This window comes from Tachysurus fulvidraco, chromosome 11, assembly GCF_022655615.1.
Source record: "Tachysurus fulvidraco isolate hzauxx_2018 chromosome 11, HZAU_PFXX_2.0, whole genome shotgun sequence".
Lineage (NCBI taxonomy): Eukaryota > Metazoa > Chordata > Actinopteri > Siluriformes > Bagridae > Tachysurus > Tachysurus fulvidraco.
Window position 1 is genome coordinate 8,982,712 of NC_062528.1, and position 21,210 is coordinate 9,003,921.

At 39.5% G+C, this 21,210-nt stretch overlaps 1 protein-coding gene across 1 annotated transcript; it reads left to right on the top strand.

The window, feature by feature from the left end:
• Positions 1-959: 959 nt before the first annotated feature.
• On the top strand, positions 960-20,640 carry LOC113660496 (alpha-2-macroglobulin-like). The gene is made up of 34 exons (XM_047820933.1): positions 960-1,115; positions 7,588-7,768; positions 7,917-8,073; positions 8,179-8,231; positions 8,473-8,493; positions 8,605-8,770; positions 8,853-8,937; positions 9,121-9,247; positions 9,342-9,450; positions 9,575-9,684; positions 9,799-9,969; positions 10,077-10,307; positions 10,442-10,654; positions 10,796-10,945; positions 12,197-12,322; positions 13,769-13,868; positions 14,083-14,221; positions 14,418-14,643; positions 14,741-14,867; positions 15,723-15,844; positions 15,931-15,982; positions 16,095-16,178; positions 17,410-17,586; positions 17,678-17,753; positions 17,865-18,021; positions 18,132-18,206; positions 18,413-18,575; positions 18,868-19,058; positions 19,151-19,366; positions 19,526-19,647; positions 19,874-19,955; positions 20,073-20,141; positions 20,294-20,399; positions 20,485-20,640. Exons 1-34 carry the CDS (start codon positions 1,030-1,032, stop codon positions 20,523-20,525), a joined length of 4,311 nt encoding a protein of 1,436 aa, XP_047676889.1. The 5' UTR covers positions 960-1,029; the 3' UTR covers positions 20,526-20,640.
• The last annotated feature ends 570 nt before the right edge of the window (positions 20,641-21,210 follow it).

Sequence of the window (21,210 nt, forward strand, 5' to 3'; positions counted from 1 at the left end):
TTTGTCATATATATTTTGTCACAATTCTTTAAAAAATCATCCTATTTAATAATCTCTGCTGCATAAATATATCTTATTTCATAAATGTATGCAGAAGGTGATAAATATTTATTTTAGTAAAATGAAAAGATAAACACTCGTCCTCCCCTTCCCGGTCCTTCATTAATAATTCACCAGGCCTTCTATGATCATACAGAATCTCAAATAGGAGATGCATACAACATCCCGCACTGGTTGGCAGAGTTCCATCTACCCCAGGTTATACTGTGCAATTGTATTCTGCCACTACTGCCGTATGTCTGTCGTCACTATTTGATTAGATGCAGCCTCCTCCAGGGAAAAGAGGACCTGCAACACACTATCAAGGCTGCTGAGAAAATCATTGGCTAATACCTTCTACCCTGCTTTTCCAAAAACTACCACCGGGAAAGTGGTTGCAAATGAAAAAACCTAGAATGTGAGGGTATACTTCAGCAGTACATCTACATTTCATCAAAAAACCTGATTAACATCTTCAGGACCAGACACTTAATGTAATGAGATGTTTCTTTCTTTCTTTTTTCTTATATCAATCAAAGAATTTCCTTGAGTATGAGTAAGTGAACACTTCTCGACACCTGAAATTCAAGTGATTGAATACTGACTCAAAAAAATCACCTCCCTCTTACATCTCAAACAAATTTTTACCCAATCAGCACCAAATGTGGCATACATCATCTTCCAACCTGGATAAAAGTTATCAAAAGCATTTATAAATAAATACTCTAAATACACTTTGAATGGGCTATGAATCTGATTGTGAACCTAGGATGTGAGTCTGCATCTCAGCAACGACTTGCAGTGACACAAATTTTGGTTGGCATCTTCATAAAATAACACAAAGTGCAGTTCATGGAACTGCACTTTGACATATAGCATTTGCCTGAATACTGGTTAATTATTAATGACAGGACAACAGCTTTTTTTGGGTTAAGAGTTTTTAAAAAGCTGCTCAAACGTTAGAACCTGCCTTTTACAAAGGATTTCATCATGGTAGTTGGTCGGGTCCACATAAGGACAGGGCTACTGCTAGCCTGCTTCCTCTTTCTCTCTGTTTCTGGACAAGGCTCAGGACCGTAAGTAATCATAAAGGATGTCTGATGGTGGAAATACAGCGGTCTATTTTATGTCATACTATAATACAATGTTCTTCTGCATACATAGCATTATGCGCTAATAGGATTTTACATCTGCGTGTGTGTGTGTGTGTGTGTGTGTGTGTGTGTGTGTGTGTGTGTGTGTGTGTGTGTGTGTGCGTGCGTGTGCAAAATAACATTTTTAAACTGTATACGAAAGCAGAAAATTACAAACTTTATATAGTAGGAAATTATTGCAAAGATTTACATGCCATATAATTATTATTAATGGAAACTAAAGACAAATTAATTCATAATGTGTAAATATATTTGCTTGAAAGTCTGTATTTGTTTGTTTATTTATTTGTTTGTTTGTTTGTTTATGTATAAGCCTCCTTGAAATCCCTTTTTAAAAAAAATCAAGTATCTGTCAGCGTTTACAATTTAAGATATTCAGATTCAATAATCCAATCAGACATTAATAAAAACTTAAATTCAAGCAGTAAAAGTCGGGTTGCAAAATTCATTATGCATCCCCTGCTATCTTATGTGTTGTTATGAATGAAACACCTGTCTCGCCTCCCGACCACCACCAGAGGGAACCTTCTCCCGAGTTCTAGTGACCTCGGAACTACATCTCCCACAATCCATCGCTCCTGCCATAATTACTCCACCAGCTGATATCAATCACCTGCTTCCTATTTAAGCTGAACTTGAACCCCATTTCTGTGCGAAGTCTCGATTTGCCGCTGCTGTCGGTCTGAGCGTTTTCCTGTCTGTGTTTTCCTGGTTTTTTGACTCTGTTTTGATTTCTTTCCGTTCTATGATTGTTTGCCGCCTGCCCCGACCTCCTGCCTGTACTACTGTTTCTGATTTTTGCCTCTCCTTCGATATCGTGTCTGCAAATTCTGATCTACGCCTGTTGTACCTTGAGTTTGAATTAAAGAGCGTGCAAATGGATCCTCCGTCCCATGATCTGTCATTATAGAAGACTTCGCCACCATATGATCCAGCCGCTGCCTCACAGCTCTTCTGCCAGGCTCAGCCGGTCAGCGAACTATGCCAACAGCTGACTCATGTCACCTCGCTCATGGGTGAACTCGTCACAGCCCTACAGGGCTTGCAGAATGCCCCCACAGCGTCCAGCAGGATCCCCGCGACCGCTGACCCACGACTCTCCTTCCCGGAGAAATTCGATGGAGACCCGTCGGGATGCAGGGGTTTTCTTATGCAGTGTTCGCTGTTTGTGTCACAACAACCGTCTCTCTACCCCACGGATGCTAGCTGCATAGCACTGGTCTGCACCCTGCTCACTGGAAGGGCTCTCGAATGGGCCACCGCCGTATGGAGAGAGGACGGATCAGCGTTTTCTTCCTTCAACCACTTCCTCGCCCAGTTTCGCACCGTATTCGACCACGTCGTTGCTGGCGGGGAGAGCGCAGAGGAGCGCCTCCTGAAAATTTCCCAGGGGAGCCACAGCGCAGCGGAATACTCCATAACTTTCCGCACCCTCGCAGCTCAGACGGGTTGGGAGGAAAGACTCCTCAAGCTCCTCTACCGTAAAAGCCTGAACCATGAATTACAAGCAGAGCTCGCTTGTCGTGATGAAGGAAAGAACCTATTGGACCTCATGGATCTGTCTATCCGACTCGATAATCTGATCCGAACCCGGCGATCACTCACACACTCCCCATCCGCTGCATATTCTGAGTCCCCACGTCATGCCCATGCTCATCTCACCCCCAAGGAGAAGAGACGTCGCATACAACACGGGCTTTGTTTATACTGTGGTGCGCCCGGGCATCGTCTGCCCTCCTGTCCCGTCAGACCACACAACGAGCAGAGTTCGCTAGTGAGTGTGGCCAGTTTCGTCTCACCAACCCAGACCTGTGCTCGATTCGCTGTGCGCTTGAACATTCAGGGCGAAAATATTGACTTAGAAGCTCTCATTGATTCCGGTGCATCTGGGAATTTCATCTCAGGGGAGTGTGTCAAAGCCAAGGCTATCGCAGTAAGAGAGTGCGATGTCCCCGCAACCGTCGGAGCAATTGACGGTCGACCCGTCGGAGCGGGACGGATAAGACTCGTTACCGAAGAAACCGAGCTATTGGTGGGTCCACATCACAGCGAAACTATCCGGTTTCACGTCATCACCTCTCCTCGTCATCCTCTGATCCTAGTATTACCCTGGCTAAAGCTCCACAATCCAGTCATTTCCTGGAGAGAGCCACAGATTATAGCCTGGGATAAGACCTGCGCTCCACATAACCAACCCTCCGAGGCACTACTTCCGCTATGCTCCGCGACCACTGCGCCCGTCATTCCCGCTCTCCCGGCTGAATATCATGACCTAGTAGAGGCATTTAGCAAGGTCAAGGCCACCCAGCTACCTCCTCACCGTCCCGGCGACTGCAGCATCGAGCTCCTACCCAACGCCATGCCCCCAAAAGGCAGAATTTGCCTGCTGTCACAGCCGGAGACAGAGGCTATGAATGCATATATCGAGGAGGAATTAAAGAAGGGGTTTATTCGGCAGTCTGTGTCACCAGCATCATCTGGCTTCTTTTTTGTAAAGAAGAAAGACGGGGGACTCCGCCGCTGCATAGACTATAGAGCTCTGAACGAGGTTACCGTCAAATTTCGCTACCCTCTCCTCCTGGTCCCTTCAGCCCTGGAACAGCTGCGCAAAGCCCGGTTCTTCACCAAATTGGATTTACGCAGTGCTTATAACCTGATCCGCATCAGAGAGGGGGACGAATGGAAGACCGCCTTCTCCACACAGTCCGGCCATTATGAATACTTGGTCATGCCGTTCGGCCTAGCTAACAGGTGTTCCAATCATTCATCAATGACGTGTTCCGAGACATGCTGGATCGATGGGTGATCATTTACATTGATGACATTTTAATATATTCTGAAACCATGGAGGCTCATGTCCAGCACGTGCGTGCAGTGCTGAAAAGACTAATACACCATCAGCTCTATGCTAAAGCTGAGAAGTGTCAATTCCACACAACGTCCACGTCGTTCCTGGGTTATGTCATTTCCGCCGGTGGAATCGCCATGTACGAGTCGAAAGTGGAGGCGGTGTTAAAGTTGCCCCAACCCCAGACTGTCAAAGAACTACAACACTTTCTGGGCTTCGCGAACTTCTATTGTCGCTTCATTCGCGGGTTCAGCACGGTAGCGGCGCCACTCACTTCTATGACAAAGAGAACCTCGCCCCGTCTATCGTGGTCACCTGAAGCTATCCGCGCTTTTCACCTGCTGAAGGAGCGCTTCACAACAGCTCCCATCCTGCACCACCCTGATCCGGCTCGGCCGTTCGTAGTAGAGGTGGACGCCTCCAGTACAGGTATCGGAGCGGTACTTTCACAAAGTCAAGGTCCGGCTAACAAATTGTTCCCATGTGCTTACTACTCAAAGAAATTATCTGCTGCTGAACGGAATTACGACGTGGGGGACCGTGAGTTACTGGCCATGAAGGCGGCCTTCGAGGAGTGGCGACACTGGCTAGAGGGCGCTCAGCAGCCGTTCACGGTTATCACAGGCCATAAGAACCTCAAATACCTACGCTCGGCCAAGCGGATGAATCCCCGTCAAGCATGATGGGCCATGTTCTTCACAAGGTTCCACTTCACGGTAACCTACAGACCCGGTTCAAAGAATTTCAAAGCCAATGCACTATTGCATTATTGCTCCCATCCAGTGGGACATAATGACTCAGATCTCCCAGGCCAATGCGCTCTCTCCACCTCCGAGCGACTGTCCCACTACAAAGACCTATGTGCCCGAGAACTTACGTTCTCCCCTGCTACGACTGCTACACACCTCGCCCTGCTCCAGTCATCCCGGTATCTCGGCCACGATCCACCTGGCACAGAATACTTTCTCGTGGCCCTCTCGGTCTCAGGACACCCAAGAGTTCGTGAAGAAATGCGCCGTTTGCAACACATCTAAGTCTTCACATCAGCTCCCGGCAGGCCTGTTGCAACCACTAACTATCCCTCAGCGCCCCTGGTCCCACATCGCCATCGACTTCATCACCGATCTGCCCAAGTCCGATAACTGCACCGTCATCCTCACAGTCGTGGACCGGTTCTCCAAAGTGTGCCGCCTGATAGCCCTACCCAAGCTACCCACGGCATTTGAAACAGCAGAAGCCTTGTGCGGTCATGTGTTCCGTTTCTACGGCATCCCTGAGGACATCGTCTCAGACAGGGGTCCACAATTCACCTCCCGAGTGTGGGCAGCTTTCTTCAAGAGACTTAATATCAATGTTAGCCTTACTTCTGGATATCACCCACAATCCAACAGTCAAACCGAACGTCTCAACCAGGAAATTACTCGTTTTCTCCGTTCCTACTGCCACGAGAACCAAGCTGACTGGAGCAAGTATCTAATGTGGGCGGAGTACGCACAGAACTCACTCACCAAACCAGCAACCGGTCTCACACCCTTTCAATGTGTCCTCGGATACCAACCACCCCTGTTTCCATGGTCCGGCGAACCTTCTGATCTGCCTGCAGTGGATGACTGGTTCCGTAGGAGCGAGGAGACCTGGAGTGTGGCACACCGCCAGCTACAGAGAGCCATCCTCCGCCAGAAGCTACAAGCTGACAAGCGCCCTAGACCGCACCCAGACTATCAGCCGGGACAATGGGTATGGCTCTCCACCCGTGACATGCGACTCCGTCTCCCCTGCAAAAAACTCAGCCCCAGGTTTGTGGGTCCAGTCAAGGTTCTCGGACAAGTTAACCCTGTGGCATACCGTCTGGTGCTACCGCCCAACTACCGCATGTCTCCCACATTCCACGTCTCGCTTCTTAAACCCGTCGACGGCCCGAGAGAGGAGCAAGAGGAGACTGCCGACCCACCAGTGCCACCACCCTTATTGATCGGGGACGAGGAGGCGTACCAGGTTCGCAGCCTTCTAAACTCCAGACGTCGTGGCGGCCTACTCGAGTACCTAGTCGATTGGGAGGGATACGGCCCGGAGGAACGGTCTTGGGTTAGAGCACGAGACATACTGGACCCCTCACTCACCGCTGAGTTCCACCAGGCTCATACAGATTAACCAGCCCCTCGACCTCGCGGGCGTCCCCGACGCCGCTCCCATCCTCGCTTCGGGAGCCGCTCGCGGGGGGCTCTGTTATGAATGAAACACCTGTCTCGCTTCCCGACCACCACCAGAGGGAACCTTCTCCCGAGTTCTAGTGACTTCGGAACTACATCTCCCACAATCCACCGCTCCTGCCATAATTACTCCACCAGCTGATATCAATCACCTGCTTCCTATTTAAGCTGAACTTGAACCCCATTTCTGTGCGAAGTCTCGATTTGCCTCTGCTGTCGGTCTGAGCGTTTTCCTGTCCGTGTTTTCCTGGTTTTTTGACTCTGTTTTGATTTCATTCCGTTCTATGATTGTTTGCCGCCTGCCCCGACCTCCTGCCTGCACTACTGTTTCTGATTTTTGCCTCTTCTTCGATATCGTGTCTGCTAATTCTGATCTACGCCGGTTGTACGTTGAGTTTGAATTAAAGAGCGTGCAAAGGGATCCTCCGTCCCATGATCTGTCATTACAGAAGACTTCGCCACCAAATGATCCAGCCGCTGCCTCACAGCTCTTCTGCCAGGCTCAGCTGGTCAGCGAACTCTGCCAACAGCTGACTCATGTCACCTCGCTCATGGGTGAACTCGTCACAGCCCTACAGGGCTTGCAGAATGCCCCCACAGCGTCCAGCAGGATCCCCGCGACTGCTGACCCAAGACTCTCCTTCCCGGAGAAATTCGATGGAGACCCGTCCCATGATCTGTCATTACATGTGTCCTCTTCTCTGGACAACAGTGAGAAAATTACACATGCACGTAAAAAAATAATAATTTCTGAATACTATTTCTTTTAAAATGAAATAAAATTATAATTTTATTTTAATTCAAAATAAATTATCATGGTGGTTTTCAGTTTATTTTCATAGACTAATGTCTAACTCATAATGTTTTATACCTTTAGATACACAAGAGGAGTGATTATTAAGAATAAGAATGATCACGAATAAGCTATAATGCAATACATTATACTAGTGCTGTGTTCCATACTAGCTTATTTCTATAGATAAAAAGGTGGTGTATGTAGCTTTATTTTAGATGTTACTAACATGCTATGTGATACTAATCTGTGACTTAAACATTATTTCATATAATTTTAAATTTATTTAAATTAAGACCAGTGTTTGGCAATAACGCGTTACTTTAACGCAGTTGCTTTTGACAGTAACTAATACTCTAACGCATTGAAGTAACTAGTAACTGTACCTAGTTACTCATTCTTAAGACACTGTGTATAGTCTTTTGAAATAGTAGAGATTGTTGAGTTTAGGAGATTACTAATTAATCCTTTAGGAGGTCACCTAGCTAGAATAGTTTATCTTGCACTTGCACAAATGATCATTGTTTTTGTGCATTTTTTCAGATATTTCATGGTGACATTTCCTGCAGTAATACAGGCTGGCTCTGATGCTAAATTGTGTGCAAGTCTTATGAATCCTAATGAGACTCTGCAAATGAACATCCTTCTGGTTCACAACAACCAGAGCAGAACTCTTTTACAAGAAACAGTGGAAAAGGACTTTCACCACTGCTTTAATTTTCAGGTAAGGAATCAAACAGTCTATAATAATAATATTAAGAAAAATTATTATTATTATTATTGTTGGTGGTGGTGGTGGTGGTGGTAGTGTTGTTGTTGTTGTTGTTGTTATACTGTATTGATTGTTCTGATTCAACATGGACACCTTACAGGCTCCAAATGTTGAAGGTGAATCAGTGCAGGAGATTAAAGTAGAAGTCAAAGGGGAAAGATTTAAGATGACAGATAAAAGGAAAGTGATGTTTAAATCCTACAACACACTGGTATTTATTCAGACTGATAAACCCATCTACAATCCAGGACAAACAGGTAATTCATATCTGCAATACTTAATGTCACTTAAACTCTTTACTGAAGGTTTATTTGTTGCTGATGGTACAGCTCAAACATTTCTCTAACATTGTTTTTCAACAGTGAATTTCAGAATTGTCAATATGAATTCTAATTTTATTCCCCTTGAACAAGAGGTAGGAGAAAATGTCTCAATGTCTTTAAGTGCATTGACTTAATTTAGAATGGCAGGTTTTATCATCCATTTGTTGTATGTAGAAGAGTCTGTAATGTCATTTTTTTTTCTATGCACAGATTGATTTAGCACCCATTGTTGTGTAATATATTGTTTCATAGTGATTTTCTAATAAATAAATCTGGAGTGATAATGTACAGGATTCTTAATTGTCATATCTAAACTGTCATTCTCATTTACAGTACAGCTCAGTAATTCTTGAGGTAAGTAAATGAAACTATAGATAATTTTTTTTTTGTTGAAATTTTTGTTGAACACTTTTAATGTTTATACACATTCGCTTGTGTCTCTTTAATTCTTTTTTAAATAAAAAGGATAATCGTCATAACAGGATTGGTCAGTGGATGAATGTGTCCTCCAAAGGTCTGATACTGCAGCTTTCTCATGAGCTAAACGCTGAAGCTCTACAGGGACAATATAAACTAACTGCTAAAATAGAAAAAAGGGAGATCTCACATTTCTTTAAGGTGGAAAAGTATGGTAAGTTACACTACTAGTAGAGTACATTTTATTTGTTGACACATATCAAACCACTGTAATAAAAATATGCATTAACTTTTAGTTTTACCCAAGTTTGAGATTACAGTGAATACACCAAAAGAGCACAGTGTTGTAGAGGAAGAACTGAAGCTGGAGATTTGTGGAAAGTGAGTAAAACCACTAAATTTATAAAAAGAGGGAAAATGTTTTTTTATGTTTTCTTTACATTTAAAACATTTTGCATATTTTTAAAACAAAGTAATTTATGAACAATACAGCATTCACATCCAGAGAATATTCAGGACATGCCAAAGTAGCCCGAAAATTGTCAATGATTGTGCATTTTTAAGGTACACTTATGGACAGCCAGTACCTGGGGAAGCACTTGTGAAAGTGTGTCGTAAATTTAAGGGGACTTATGATTATTACCATTGGAATCATGAAGTGATTTCACCATGCATGGGTGATAACGTAAAGGTGCGTAAGTAACACTGTATTAAAGAGCATTATGTTTTTATCTCTATACTGATAAAGTTCTCACCTGGTATTTGTTTTTGTGTTTTCCAAATAGATGAGTCAGACTGGTTGTGTCTTTCATATACTGAATGTGTCAACTTTTATGAAATCTGAATTTGAAGATAATCTTGATGTTACTGTTACACTGACAGAGGAAGGAACAGGTGAGTCAGTAACAGATCTCAACAGAACAGAGCTAAGAGAGGCAGAAAACACTTATTGTTCATTTTTAACTTAAAGTTATAATACTTATAAAACTCTGTTATAAATATTGTTATTTTTGTTTAGAATTTTCCATGGCAAAATCTGAAAGCATATCAATCACATACCTAATTGGTAAAGTGGAATTTGTGGATTTACCAAAAACCTTTGAACGGGAGAAACTTATAGAAGGAAAAGTAAGATTTTCTTGATTTTAAATTTACTTTGGTACACTAATTCTTCTATCATATTTATGAGGTTTTTGCCAGCCTTGTCAAATTTACAGCATTTTGACTTTTCCTGGTCAACAGATTAATGTTACTACCTACAGTGGAACACCAATTCCTAACAAGACGGTGTATCTTTTAGAAGGTCACTGGTTTTCTATTAAGATAATGCTCAATCTCACTACAGATAGTAATGGATTAGCAAGCTTCTCATTTGCATCGCCTGAACATCCTAAAACAGAGATGGTGTTGAAGGTATGATATGCTGATCTAAGCACTCACAAAATGATCATCATAAAAAAAGTAATATTACATTTAAATCTTAAAATCAAAGATTCTGTTTCTTTTTCATTGTTATCCAGGCAAGTGTCTATACAGAGCAAACAGATGAATACAACACACCATTCTTTTCAACTGCGGAGACACATATACATCTGCTCCAACCTGCTACACCTTACAGTCCAGTGTACAGTTTACTGTCAATAGAGAGCTCAGAAGAACCATTTAAATGTGGTGCAGAAATTCCCATAACAATTAACTACTATATTGCTGGGGAAACTACTGAAAGTTACAGTATTGATCTTATATACATGGTAAGTACATGCAGTAAAATTGTAGGATTTTGGAGATTGCTGCACTACTTTCTGTCATCTGCATTATCTAACTTGCAGTAACTCCATATATAATACACTGGACAATTATTATATTTTTTCTCCCTCTGATTCAGGTTTTGTCTAAAGGAGCCATAGTCCATCATGGGCATGAGACAGTTGAAGTGGAAGCATCTACAGATCGCAGAAAAGGAAAAATATCATTTAAATTATCTGTTCTTGCTGAGCTGGCTCCTGTAGTGCAGGTTGTGGCGTACTCTGTCCTGCCCAGTGAGAACATCATTGCAGCTAGAAGGAATTTTGATGTTGAAAAGTGTTTCAGAAATAAGGTAATGGTAGCACCTTCCAGGTTTGATGTTGTTGTTGTTTTGTTTTTTTAATGTTTACTAGTTATTGACTTATTGAGTATTAGATTTTGACTCTACATGAATGCTGAACATATGGAAACTTTTCTCTTTGGTGGACTCCAGGTTTCGCTACAGTTCTCTCCCTCTAAAGCAGTTCCAGGTGAGAAGAACACTCTTGAGGTCTCAGCTCATCCTGGGTCACTGTGTGGCCTCAGTGCAATAGATCAGAGTGTGTTAATCTTGGAGTCCAACAAACGGCTAGACACTGACAAGGTGGAGTTAACATTTACTAAATCTTTTACATATACAAGTTTTTGAGCCTGTTTTAAAATTTAGTGCCCTTTAAGTGTAAACTTTATTAAAAATAAATACAAAATAATTTAAAGTAATTATATTTTTTTCTACCTAACCTCAAATCGGATTGTAACAAAAATGTAGCTTTCAAATTTTTAAAATACATTAACATTTTTATGGTAAATTTGTCATTGTACAGTATATGTTTTGATAAAGCTTGACCAGGAATTATTTATACACATTGTTACTACTGTAGCCAGTAAATCATAAATCAGCTTGCAGTGCTCTGCCTTGACTGCCCTACGCTTTTTATTCCATATTTAGTGCTATTGTTATATTGGAACATTCAACCATTTTATTATGTCAATAACATATGTGTAATATAAATAAATAAAAACTAAATAAAGTAAGGGTTGCACGGTGGCTTAGTGGTTAGCACATTCGCCTCACACCTCCAGGGTTGGGTGTTCGATTCCCCGCCTCCGCCTTGTGTGTGTGGAGTTTGCATGTTCTCCCCGTGCCTCGGGATTTCCTCCGGGTACTCCGGTTTCCTCCCCCGGTCCAAAGACATGCACAGTAGGTTGATTGGCATCTCTGGAAAATTGTCCGTAGTGTGTGATTGTGTGAGTGAATGAAAGTGTGTGTGCCCTGCGATGGGTTGGCACTCCGTCCAGGGTGTATCCTGCCTTGATGCCCGATGACATCTGAGATAGGCACAGGCTCCCCGTGACCCGAGAAGTTGGGATAAGCGGTGGAAAATGAATGAATGAATGATGAATAAAGTAAAATTTTTCAATTACTGGCTTATCCATCTAGAAGGAAGGATGAATTGGTGTGTTTACAAGGGTTCATTTCTTTTAGCTGTAATATCCAGTATTAAATTCATTGAGAAAAAAAAACATGACAGGAGGTAATAATAATAAAAAGTGTGATACTGTACAACTTAATGTGAAGCACAATGGAAAAGCCTGAAGGCAACATCAGGATCATTATATCATACAACTTACTGTATAACAACAGACACAAATATAGTAATGTGTTTTATTCCCATTTTATTGCATATTGAGGTAAAGTAAGTTAAATAAAATAACATAAGTTGTAATTTACATACAGTATTTCTTATGTTAATGTAAAATGAAATCATACATGCACAATGCCACAAAGTAATTTTTGTGTATTTTGAGATGTATTGCATTATCTTATTATAAAGACAAACTGTATCTTCCTTAGATATTTAATTTGTTGCCAGTGAAAACGTTATCAGAATATCCATATGGGGTTGAAGATGTTCAAGGCTGCTTGCATGTAAGACCTCGACGGGATGTGTTGCTAGACCTTGCTTACAATACATTAAAGGTAAATGACAGCTTGCATTTAAAATGTTGCATAACTGTTTATTGAAATGTGTATGGATGTTATAACAGTATAACAACATATCTACTGTGTAAATCATTAGTAACAGAAAATAGTATTTTCAAAATATGCCATTATGTAACTGGTTCACTTGGGGTACTGGTGAATCATTTTATGGTCTTAAATAACTACGAGATTCATGTATACAAGCACTGATATCAGGGTTGCATGAAAATGTGGTTAATAAAAATCACTGTGTCACATGTACAATAACAAATGCAAGATGTGTGACATTCTCAAGCTTTTTTGGGGGATTGGCAGATAGTAGTAGAAGCAAGATTTACTATTAATAATATTATTCATAATAACTGTAAAAAATAAAATACCTTTTTTTTAGTTTCACTAAAAGTATGATTCAAATAACTCAAAATAATAATATGAAGATTAGCAATTACTGCACAAAACAGTGTTATTTGACATGGGAATAAAAACCTAAAATGTTCTGTGCAATCTGGACGCTCTGTTCTCTGTACAACTATGTGGCATCTTTATCCTACAGTAGATCACCATGGGTTTATTCATCCATTGGTTTTGCAAGTCTACTTTTGTACATACTTTTGACATGTGTAAATGCATAAATATTTAGAAATATATAGGCACAGTATTTGGACAAGGTATTGATATTTTAGATCTCTGTCAAAGTAAATTGGTTTTGAAATTAAATAATGAATATAAGTTAACATTAGGCATAGTATTAATATGAGGGTATTTACAGGACAATCTTCCACTCGTTGAAACAATGCATGAAATCTGATCACAAGTGGTCAGTGAAGACTCATTTATAATGTCAGGTGTTTATGGCTATGTTTCTTGGTTGTCCACTTGTTATCTTATCAACCAGGATGCATATTAATGCCATGTGTGAATGGCCTCTGTATAGGCTTTTTACCAAAATCAGAACCGATCCTTAGCCTGTAGGACTATGATTGCATTATATATTGTATATATAAATATAGGATTGTATATTTCAATATTTCAATTCTAACATCTTTGCTGAATTATACCAGGATTCCAAAGAAAAATTTCCAATCCAGATTTATGTCACTTTCAACAGCTTCCACGGGTGTTGTGTGAAAAGCAACACATACACCCTCTATGGATCCCAGTGCCAACCTTTCCTGGCAATCCTGACAAAATAATTTATTTGGCAATTTCTTCTGATGTATTTTAATTACTTCAAGGAATTTATATAAAAACTGCTCGAGGTGTATAGAAAGCATCCTACAGGTGCTTAGAAAAAGGGAAAAATTCATTTCTTCACATTTATGTATTCTCTTTATTTACATATTACTCATATTGCATATTACATTTTTATTTTATTTTAAACTATTTGGTTTATTAAGTCATTTTAATAATTCACTACACTGATTTTTTTGTATCATCTTACAGGGAGCGGGGCTGAAGATGGCAACAAATTTGGCTGATAGATTCCCTGAATGTTTGATGTACAAAGGCGTGCGATATCACACATTGCGATATGGATATGATGGTGCATTTTAAATAATACCCTTTCTCATATATACCTGTACATATTTTATGTATATTACATTATAATACATAATACAATAAATATTGGGTATGGCTGATATATTAGATTTATATGGGTAGCTCTTTTTCTGTTTGTATTAATTAGTCTCATAGACCAAAAGGTTACTACACACTAATGTCTATTTATGTTTTTGCTCATTTTCTGTATTGCTCAGTGCAATACATGGCAGTACCTGCAGGTAGTGTTGGTGTTGGTGGCGTACATCATCCTTTTGCATCATCATATTTTGAACCCATTGAGACAGTTCGCAAAATCTTCCCAGAAACTTGGATATGGGAATTGTCTGAAGTGGGGTTAGTGAATCAGCATATTTATAAATTTGTCTGCAATGTACTATTTGAATTTCAATCTATTACAGATACAAGATATCAAAAATGAAAGTGAATGTACCTATTTCTCAGATAAGGCATGTTTCTACAAAGGTTGTTGCAATTCAAGTTGTCTTTTTGACAATATGTAACAGAAATTGAGTACAGTGATTCTCCGCAGGGACTCTGGATCTGTACAGCTTCCTCTCACTGTTCCTGACACCATCACCACTTGGGAGACTGAAGCTTTCTGCGTGTCCTCTATAGGTCTGGGTCTCGCTCCTCCTGTTCAGCTCACAGTGTTTCAGCCCTTCTTCCTAGAGCTCTCGTTGCCTTACTCCATTATACGTGGAGAGGTTTTTGAGCTGAAGGCCACTGTCTTCAATTATCTTTCCAAATGCATTATGGTACCTTATTTCTTATTTTATTTCTGAGATTAGATCTTTACAAGTATTGTGATGTTTGAGATGCACAGTAAATTAATCACCTGTGTCTCATTGACAGGTTAAAGTGACTCCAGCCCCTTCCTCAGACTACACTCTGGAAAAATCTTCTGATGGCGAGTATTCATCCTGTCTGTGTGCAAATGGAAGAAAGACCTTCAAATGGACTCTGATTCCAACTGTGCTTGGTCAGTCAACAATTTCAGACTCATAATCATGGAGCTCTACATTTTCTTTTGCCAGTGCCAGCCTTGTTTGAGTGTATACAGGCCTAATCATAGCTTTAGTTGGGTAAAAACAAATAATTATTTTTTTATATTTATGTTATTATAATTATATGATTGATTATATGATTGATAAATTTGTGCATATTTGTAGGTAGTGGCAAAATATTGAGGAATTCTTACTTGTTACACTGTACATTCATGAGCTATATATCTGCACAGTCACTGGTTTGATGAAGCAAAGATTTAAAGCTCTACAAAGTATGAATCTACAAGTTGTCCAAATAGTCACGAAGGACGATCATGTACAATATATAATATAAATAAAGATGTATAGATGTAAACAGTACATGAACAATATATAAATTTGTAGCCCTACTGTAACTGTGTGCAACTTTTTAATGGTTAAAATGCAAACTTCAAAATGGTTAAAATGGATAAAATTTCATGAAGCTTCTAAAAGATGAGTAAAAAATGTATTGTATAAACAAAATGCATTTTTTAATTCAGAGTATATCTTCATAATGTGCTTAAAATAAAAACAGAAATAACATGTAAAAAGCGATACCAATGAAAAATCACACAGCATTCAAAAAGAATCTGTAGACCTGAGGTCCAATGCAGATTATTTATGTTGGAGACTTAAGGACATTTGTAGCCCAATGGAAATAAAAATATCTCATCCTTGTGACTTTTACTCTGTTTTTGTTTTTTTCCTTACCTAATTATATATTATACATATTACATAAACACATATTTGCTTCAATGGACTTTTCTTTAATTATAATTGCCATATTGTTTTCACCTCTTATTATACAGGAGTCTTGAATGTGACAGTGAGTGCAGAGGCAGAACAATCTCAGACTGTGTGTGATAATGAGATAGTGAGTGTTCCAGAGAGAGGCCGTATTGACACAGTTACACGAAGACTCATTGTAAAGGTCAGTGTCTTGTAAAAAAGCGTAACTTTAAATCTGTAAACCTTTTCTTTGTTAGGTTATGATCTAATAATATTATTTCCCTTTAGGCTGAAGGAACTGAGAAAACAAAGAGCCAGAGTTGGTTATTATGCCCAAAAGGTTAGACTTGCAAATATGTTTTCAGTTGAAATTCATTTGGTTGGTTTACAAATGATGCATACAAGGTTTTACTGCTCAATATTGATGGAGTTGACTTTCATCTTATAAACAGGCAACAGTGTTTCAGAAGAGCTGGAGCTGATTCTTCCTGAGGACATAATAGTAGGATCAGCACAAGCTTCTGTTTCAGTGCTTGGTAAGACATGAAAAAAAAAATAATAAAGAAAAAAATAAAAAATACAACAGGATAAAAAAAGAATTTGTCTTAACACCCACTTATGCTAAAGAATACAAACAAACACAACATGCTTCAATAAGAACTCCAACAAAGTACAGTGATGCCTCGATATACGAGTGCTTTGACATACGAATTTTTTGAGATACGACCAAATTTTTGCCGTGAGATACGAGCAATTTTTTGAGATACGAGCATCCGAGCCACCGTCACCAAAACAAAGATCCCCAACAGCCACGTGTGAGATACGAGCATCCGAGCCGCAGCCGCCGAAACAAAGATCCCCAACAACCACGTGTGCTCTGTTTCCCACGTCTCACTCGGTTAACGCCGCCTTTCTGCTGCACACGACAAACAAAGACCGATAAAACGGAGGTCATTCATTTCCTAATTAGAGTCGCAAAGGCGCTGCTTTAGGTGCCGACCATCTGCAGATCCGTAATTTTCGGATCCGTTTTGAGCGTTGGATCCGTTAAAAAATGTAACTTGTGCGACTACACCGCATCCGATATGCCGACCGGACAGGTTTTTATTAAAACGACAGGCAGATCTTATTTACGTCACGAACGTCTTATTCAGGTTACGGAACGAATTAAACTCGTATCTCGAGGCATCACTGTATTATAAAGGAAATGTGCTTGCTGAGCACACATTGCTTTGCGATGAAATTGACATAAATGCTACATAAATTTGTATACATTTATTTACCAGAAGTGTTGGAACAGCATTGTCCTGGGTCCTTGGTCTGGCTCTGTCACAGGGAACTCGTGCTACATGGGTTACAGATATATTCAATAGAAAATACACAAAATACTGATTGGATATTAAATTTCATCATAATTATTCAATATGTTGCTCTTTTACAGTTTCAGTCCTATATAATTTCTGACAATCTGAGCTATAACTATGAAAATCAAGGCCAATGTGAGGATATCCATGAACCCTAGTTTACAATCCTAATCTAATCTAACCTTAAATGTTGTTTATCATACTTTGTCTGTGTTCTAGTGACTTTTTTTTTCAGTATAAGAAAGTGCAAGGCCAGCCTCTCTATTGGGCACTGAACTCAAAACTATACATTTCTAGTTTAAATAAGAAGTAGTGCAATGGAGCTTCTATACATTCAAAACAACTATATGTTTTGTCAAACATTTTTTTAGCTAAACAGATAAATTATTCTGTTCTTTTGTAGGAGACATACTTGGCCGTGCATTAAAAAATCTGGATGGCCTACTAAGGATGCCATATGGCTGTGGAGAACAAAACATTGCTCTTCTCGCCCCAAATATCTACATTCTTCAGTATCTAGAGAACACTGAGCAGCTCACCACAGATATCCGTGAGAAGGCTACTGGTTTCCTTAAGAGTGGTAAGTGAGCTTTCTTTGACTTGTTACAGTCATTACTATTAATTCTATACAGACTTCTGCACTAGAGTTAAAATCATTTAATTTTACACAGGATACCAGAGGCAACTTAACTATAAACATATAAATGGGGCATATAGCACATTTGTCAGGGGATTAGAGAACACGTGGTAAGATTTTCTTAAACCAAACCATCACTTACCTAGTGTTCATTAGTTATTATGAATTTTTATATAATTCCGGAATGTACAAAAATATTTTTACAAATACATCTCCACCAGGTTAACTGCTTTTGTCTTGAGGACATTTGGCAAAGCACAACGTTACATCTTTATTGATCCAGAAATCATTAACAGTGCAAAGAAATGGCTCATACAAATGCAGGGAACAGATGGATGTTTCATACAACAGGGAAATCTGTTCAATAACAGAATGAAGGTACGTACTGTATGTTACTAGGCCAGTTCATACTACAAACAGATTTCTGAATCATTCTTTTAATTTCATTTATATTGACATATCATGCATATCATTATAACGTATTATAGGGTGGTGTAAATGACCATGTGACTATTACCGCCTACATCACTGCATCATTGCTAGAATTGGGGAATACAGTCCAGGTAAGAGCATGATACTATTCACATCTCATATTTTTGTTACATTTACAAAAAAATGAATCTAAACTAAATCTCATTCACATTCATGAATTCAGCCAGGGGAGTACAGATTTAATAAAGTTAAATTGTGGTGGTTAAATTGAATATTTGTTCCAGCCTCTTAATTGATAAGTTCTTCTGATAATGATTTATGCACTTTTTTATTGTAGAATCCTGTTGTAAAAAATGGATTATTGTGCCTCAAGTCTACTATTGGTAACCTGACAAACACCTACACCACTGCACTGTTGGCCTACACTTTCAGTCTGGCAGGAGAGAATGAAATTCGGGAACGTCTACTAAAAGAGTTGGATGACGTTGCCATTTCAGGAGGTACAGAATTATTGGAAGAATTTGTAACACTAATATCTGTAACAAATAAAACAAACTACATTTCTGCAAGTAAAATTACTGAATGTAGTTATTAGAAATAGAAAAATGTTATTGCAAACTATGTATGAAGGAGCATACAGTATATGGATTAAACTATGCCACATTCTATGCCTTTAGGACAGACAAACAGAATTTATGACATAACTGAGCCTTGCAAGAGCCACAGGGTTTTATGACAGTAAAAGTTGCTTTCTAAATGCTTGCTTATGGATTTGAAATTCTTTTATTTTAGATGGTCGTCTTCACTGGTCTCAGTCAGCATTAGATGATTCCAGCTCATTGTCAGTGGAAATCAGTTCCTACGTGCTCCTAGCTGTTCTCACTACAGGTCAAATCACTGCTGCTGAATTGGGCTACGCTAATAGGATAGTCAGCTGGCTCGTGAAACAGCAAAATCCCTATGGAGGCTTTTCATCCACCCAAGTAACCGATTAAACTGCATTGTTCCCTTTTGTTTGTTCTGCAGTTGTGATGAATCGATGTATAGCATTATTTAAAGGACTGTTTTTAATCAGGACACAGTCGTGGCTCTCCAAGCTCTGGCTCTGTACTCCACTAAAGTGTTCAGCTCAGAAGGCTCTAGCAAAGTAACTGTAAAGTCAGCAGATGGACACAGTCACAACTTTGATGTGAATCAGAACAACAAGTTACTGTACCAAGAAAGATCATTGCAGGATGTTCCTGGTAAATACAGCATTGATGTGAAGGGCTCCACCTGTGTATCAGTGCAGGTCAGTGCATCTTATGCTCCCTGTCTAACAACCCATTTTAATAAAGTGATTGTATAAGCACTGACTACCCAGGATCCCCAACAAATCCTTTTAAAGTCTATTCAAAATATGTTTTCCATTGATTGCTTTTTGTTGATTAAATTAAATCCCTGCTTGCAGACATCACTTTTCTACAATGTCCCCACACCTACTGAAATCAGTACACTGAGCATTACAGCAAAGACTGAGGGAAACTGCACAAAATCATATGGACACACTTTGTCCTTGGAGTTCACTGTTGGGTAAGAATAAATGTGTGATAAATCTTTGTCGCAAAGAATGAAAAGAACGGGTAATTGATGCCTTCATGGTATAAGCAAACAGTCGATTGCTGTAAAGTATTTCATATATATATATAAAATATTATTTTCTCATGACACTTTATCCTGCAGGGACAATAATGTTTTTTTCATTTGATATCATTATTATTGTGGATACTGCTGAAGTTAATGACTTTTGTTTTTTCAGATATAATGGAACACTAAACAGCACTAACATGATCATAGTGGACATAAAACTCTTATCAGGGTTCACAGCAGATCCTGGTGAAGTAAGGAGTAGGAACGTTGCTTAGATTTCTGTAATATACATGTCTAGATAAACAGACATGCAAAAGCCTTTTTAATGACATGGTGACAGTAGAATTTTTTGTTTGTTTGTTTTTTAGCTGAAAAAAGGACTTTTGGTTGAACGGGTTGATTCTAAAGATGACCATATTATCATGTATATCAAACAGGTAACGGGATAGCATATACGATACTTATCATTACCTATATTACAACTGTGCAGTATGTCCTGCCCAAGAAACATGTTTGTATGATTTATTACACACATAAACATATATGATTTAGTGTGTTTACTATATGATGTCTGCTTTGTCTCCAACAGCTACAAAAGAATTTTCCTATAGACTATGAGCTACACACTAAGCAGGTGCTTCCTGTCAAGAATCTCAAGCCAGCAGTGATCAAAGTTTATGATTATTACCAAACAAGTAAGATTTTCTAGGATTGCATTATTTAAGCAGTTACTGAAACTATGTTTTTATCATTAACTGATTTTAAACATATTTCATCCAGGTGACGAGTCTGAGACAGAGTACACCTCTCCCTGTGTGTAGGGTTTTATGTTGGGACAGAAGATGCAGAAAAATCCTTTGCCTATCTGCTGTCTGATGGTCTTCGTTTCTCATTAAGAATTTTTGTTGTTGAAATAAAAATACCCTTTAAACTCTTTATATGTTGCTGTTGTGTTGAAAATCTTCACAGTGTGAATGTACAGGCATTTTGACAAACATCTTGTGAGTTATCATTTTTAGAAGACACATTAAATGTGCCAAATGTCCTTGTTGGTTTTAGTCATATTTAGTTATTCACATCTCTTTTCTTGTTAGTCAAGTTTTAGTCGACTAAAAGTCTCGTCATTTTAGTCTAGTTTTAGTCAAAGGAAACCTCAAGGTATCTTAATCTAGTTTTAGTCAAAAAAATTTATCTTGACCACATCTGGAATCTATTGTAAGAATAAATACAACGAGGTCTCATTAAATGCAATAATATCAGGAACACAAGGGTTATAGTGGAAATAAATAAATAATGAAAAGCCTAAGATCGGGGCCTCCTCCCGGTTGGACATGCCCGGAACACCTCCCCAGGGAGGCGTCCAGGAGGCATCTGAAACAGATGCCCGAGCCACCTCAGCTGACTCCTCTCGATGTGGAGAAGCTTCGGCTCTACTCTGAGTGACCGAGCTCCTCACCCTATCTCTAAGGGAGCGCCCAGCCACGCTGCGGAGGAAACTCATTTCGG

Excerpts from the sequence above, each read along its gene's own strand:
- LOC113660496 (XM_047820933.1), top strand. The coding sequence starts at position 1,030 with ATGGTAGTTGGTCGGGTCCACATAAGGACAGGGCTACTGCTAGCCTGC. Across the intron at positions 9,248-9,341 it reads GCATGGGTGATAACGTAAAG|ATGAGTCAGACTGGTTGTGT; the intron begins GTGCGTAAGTAA and ends TTTTCCAAATAG. Across the intron at positions 10,308-10,441 it reads GTATTGATCTTATATACATG|GTTTTGTCTAAAGGAGCCAT; the intron begins GTAAGTACATGC and ends CCTCTGATTCAG.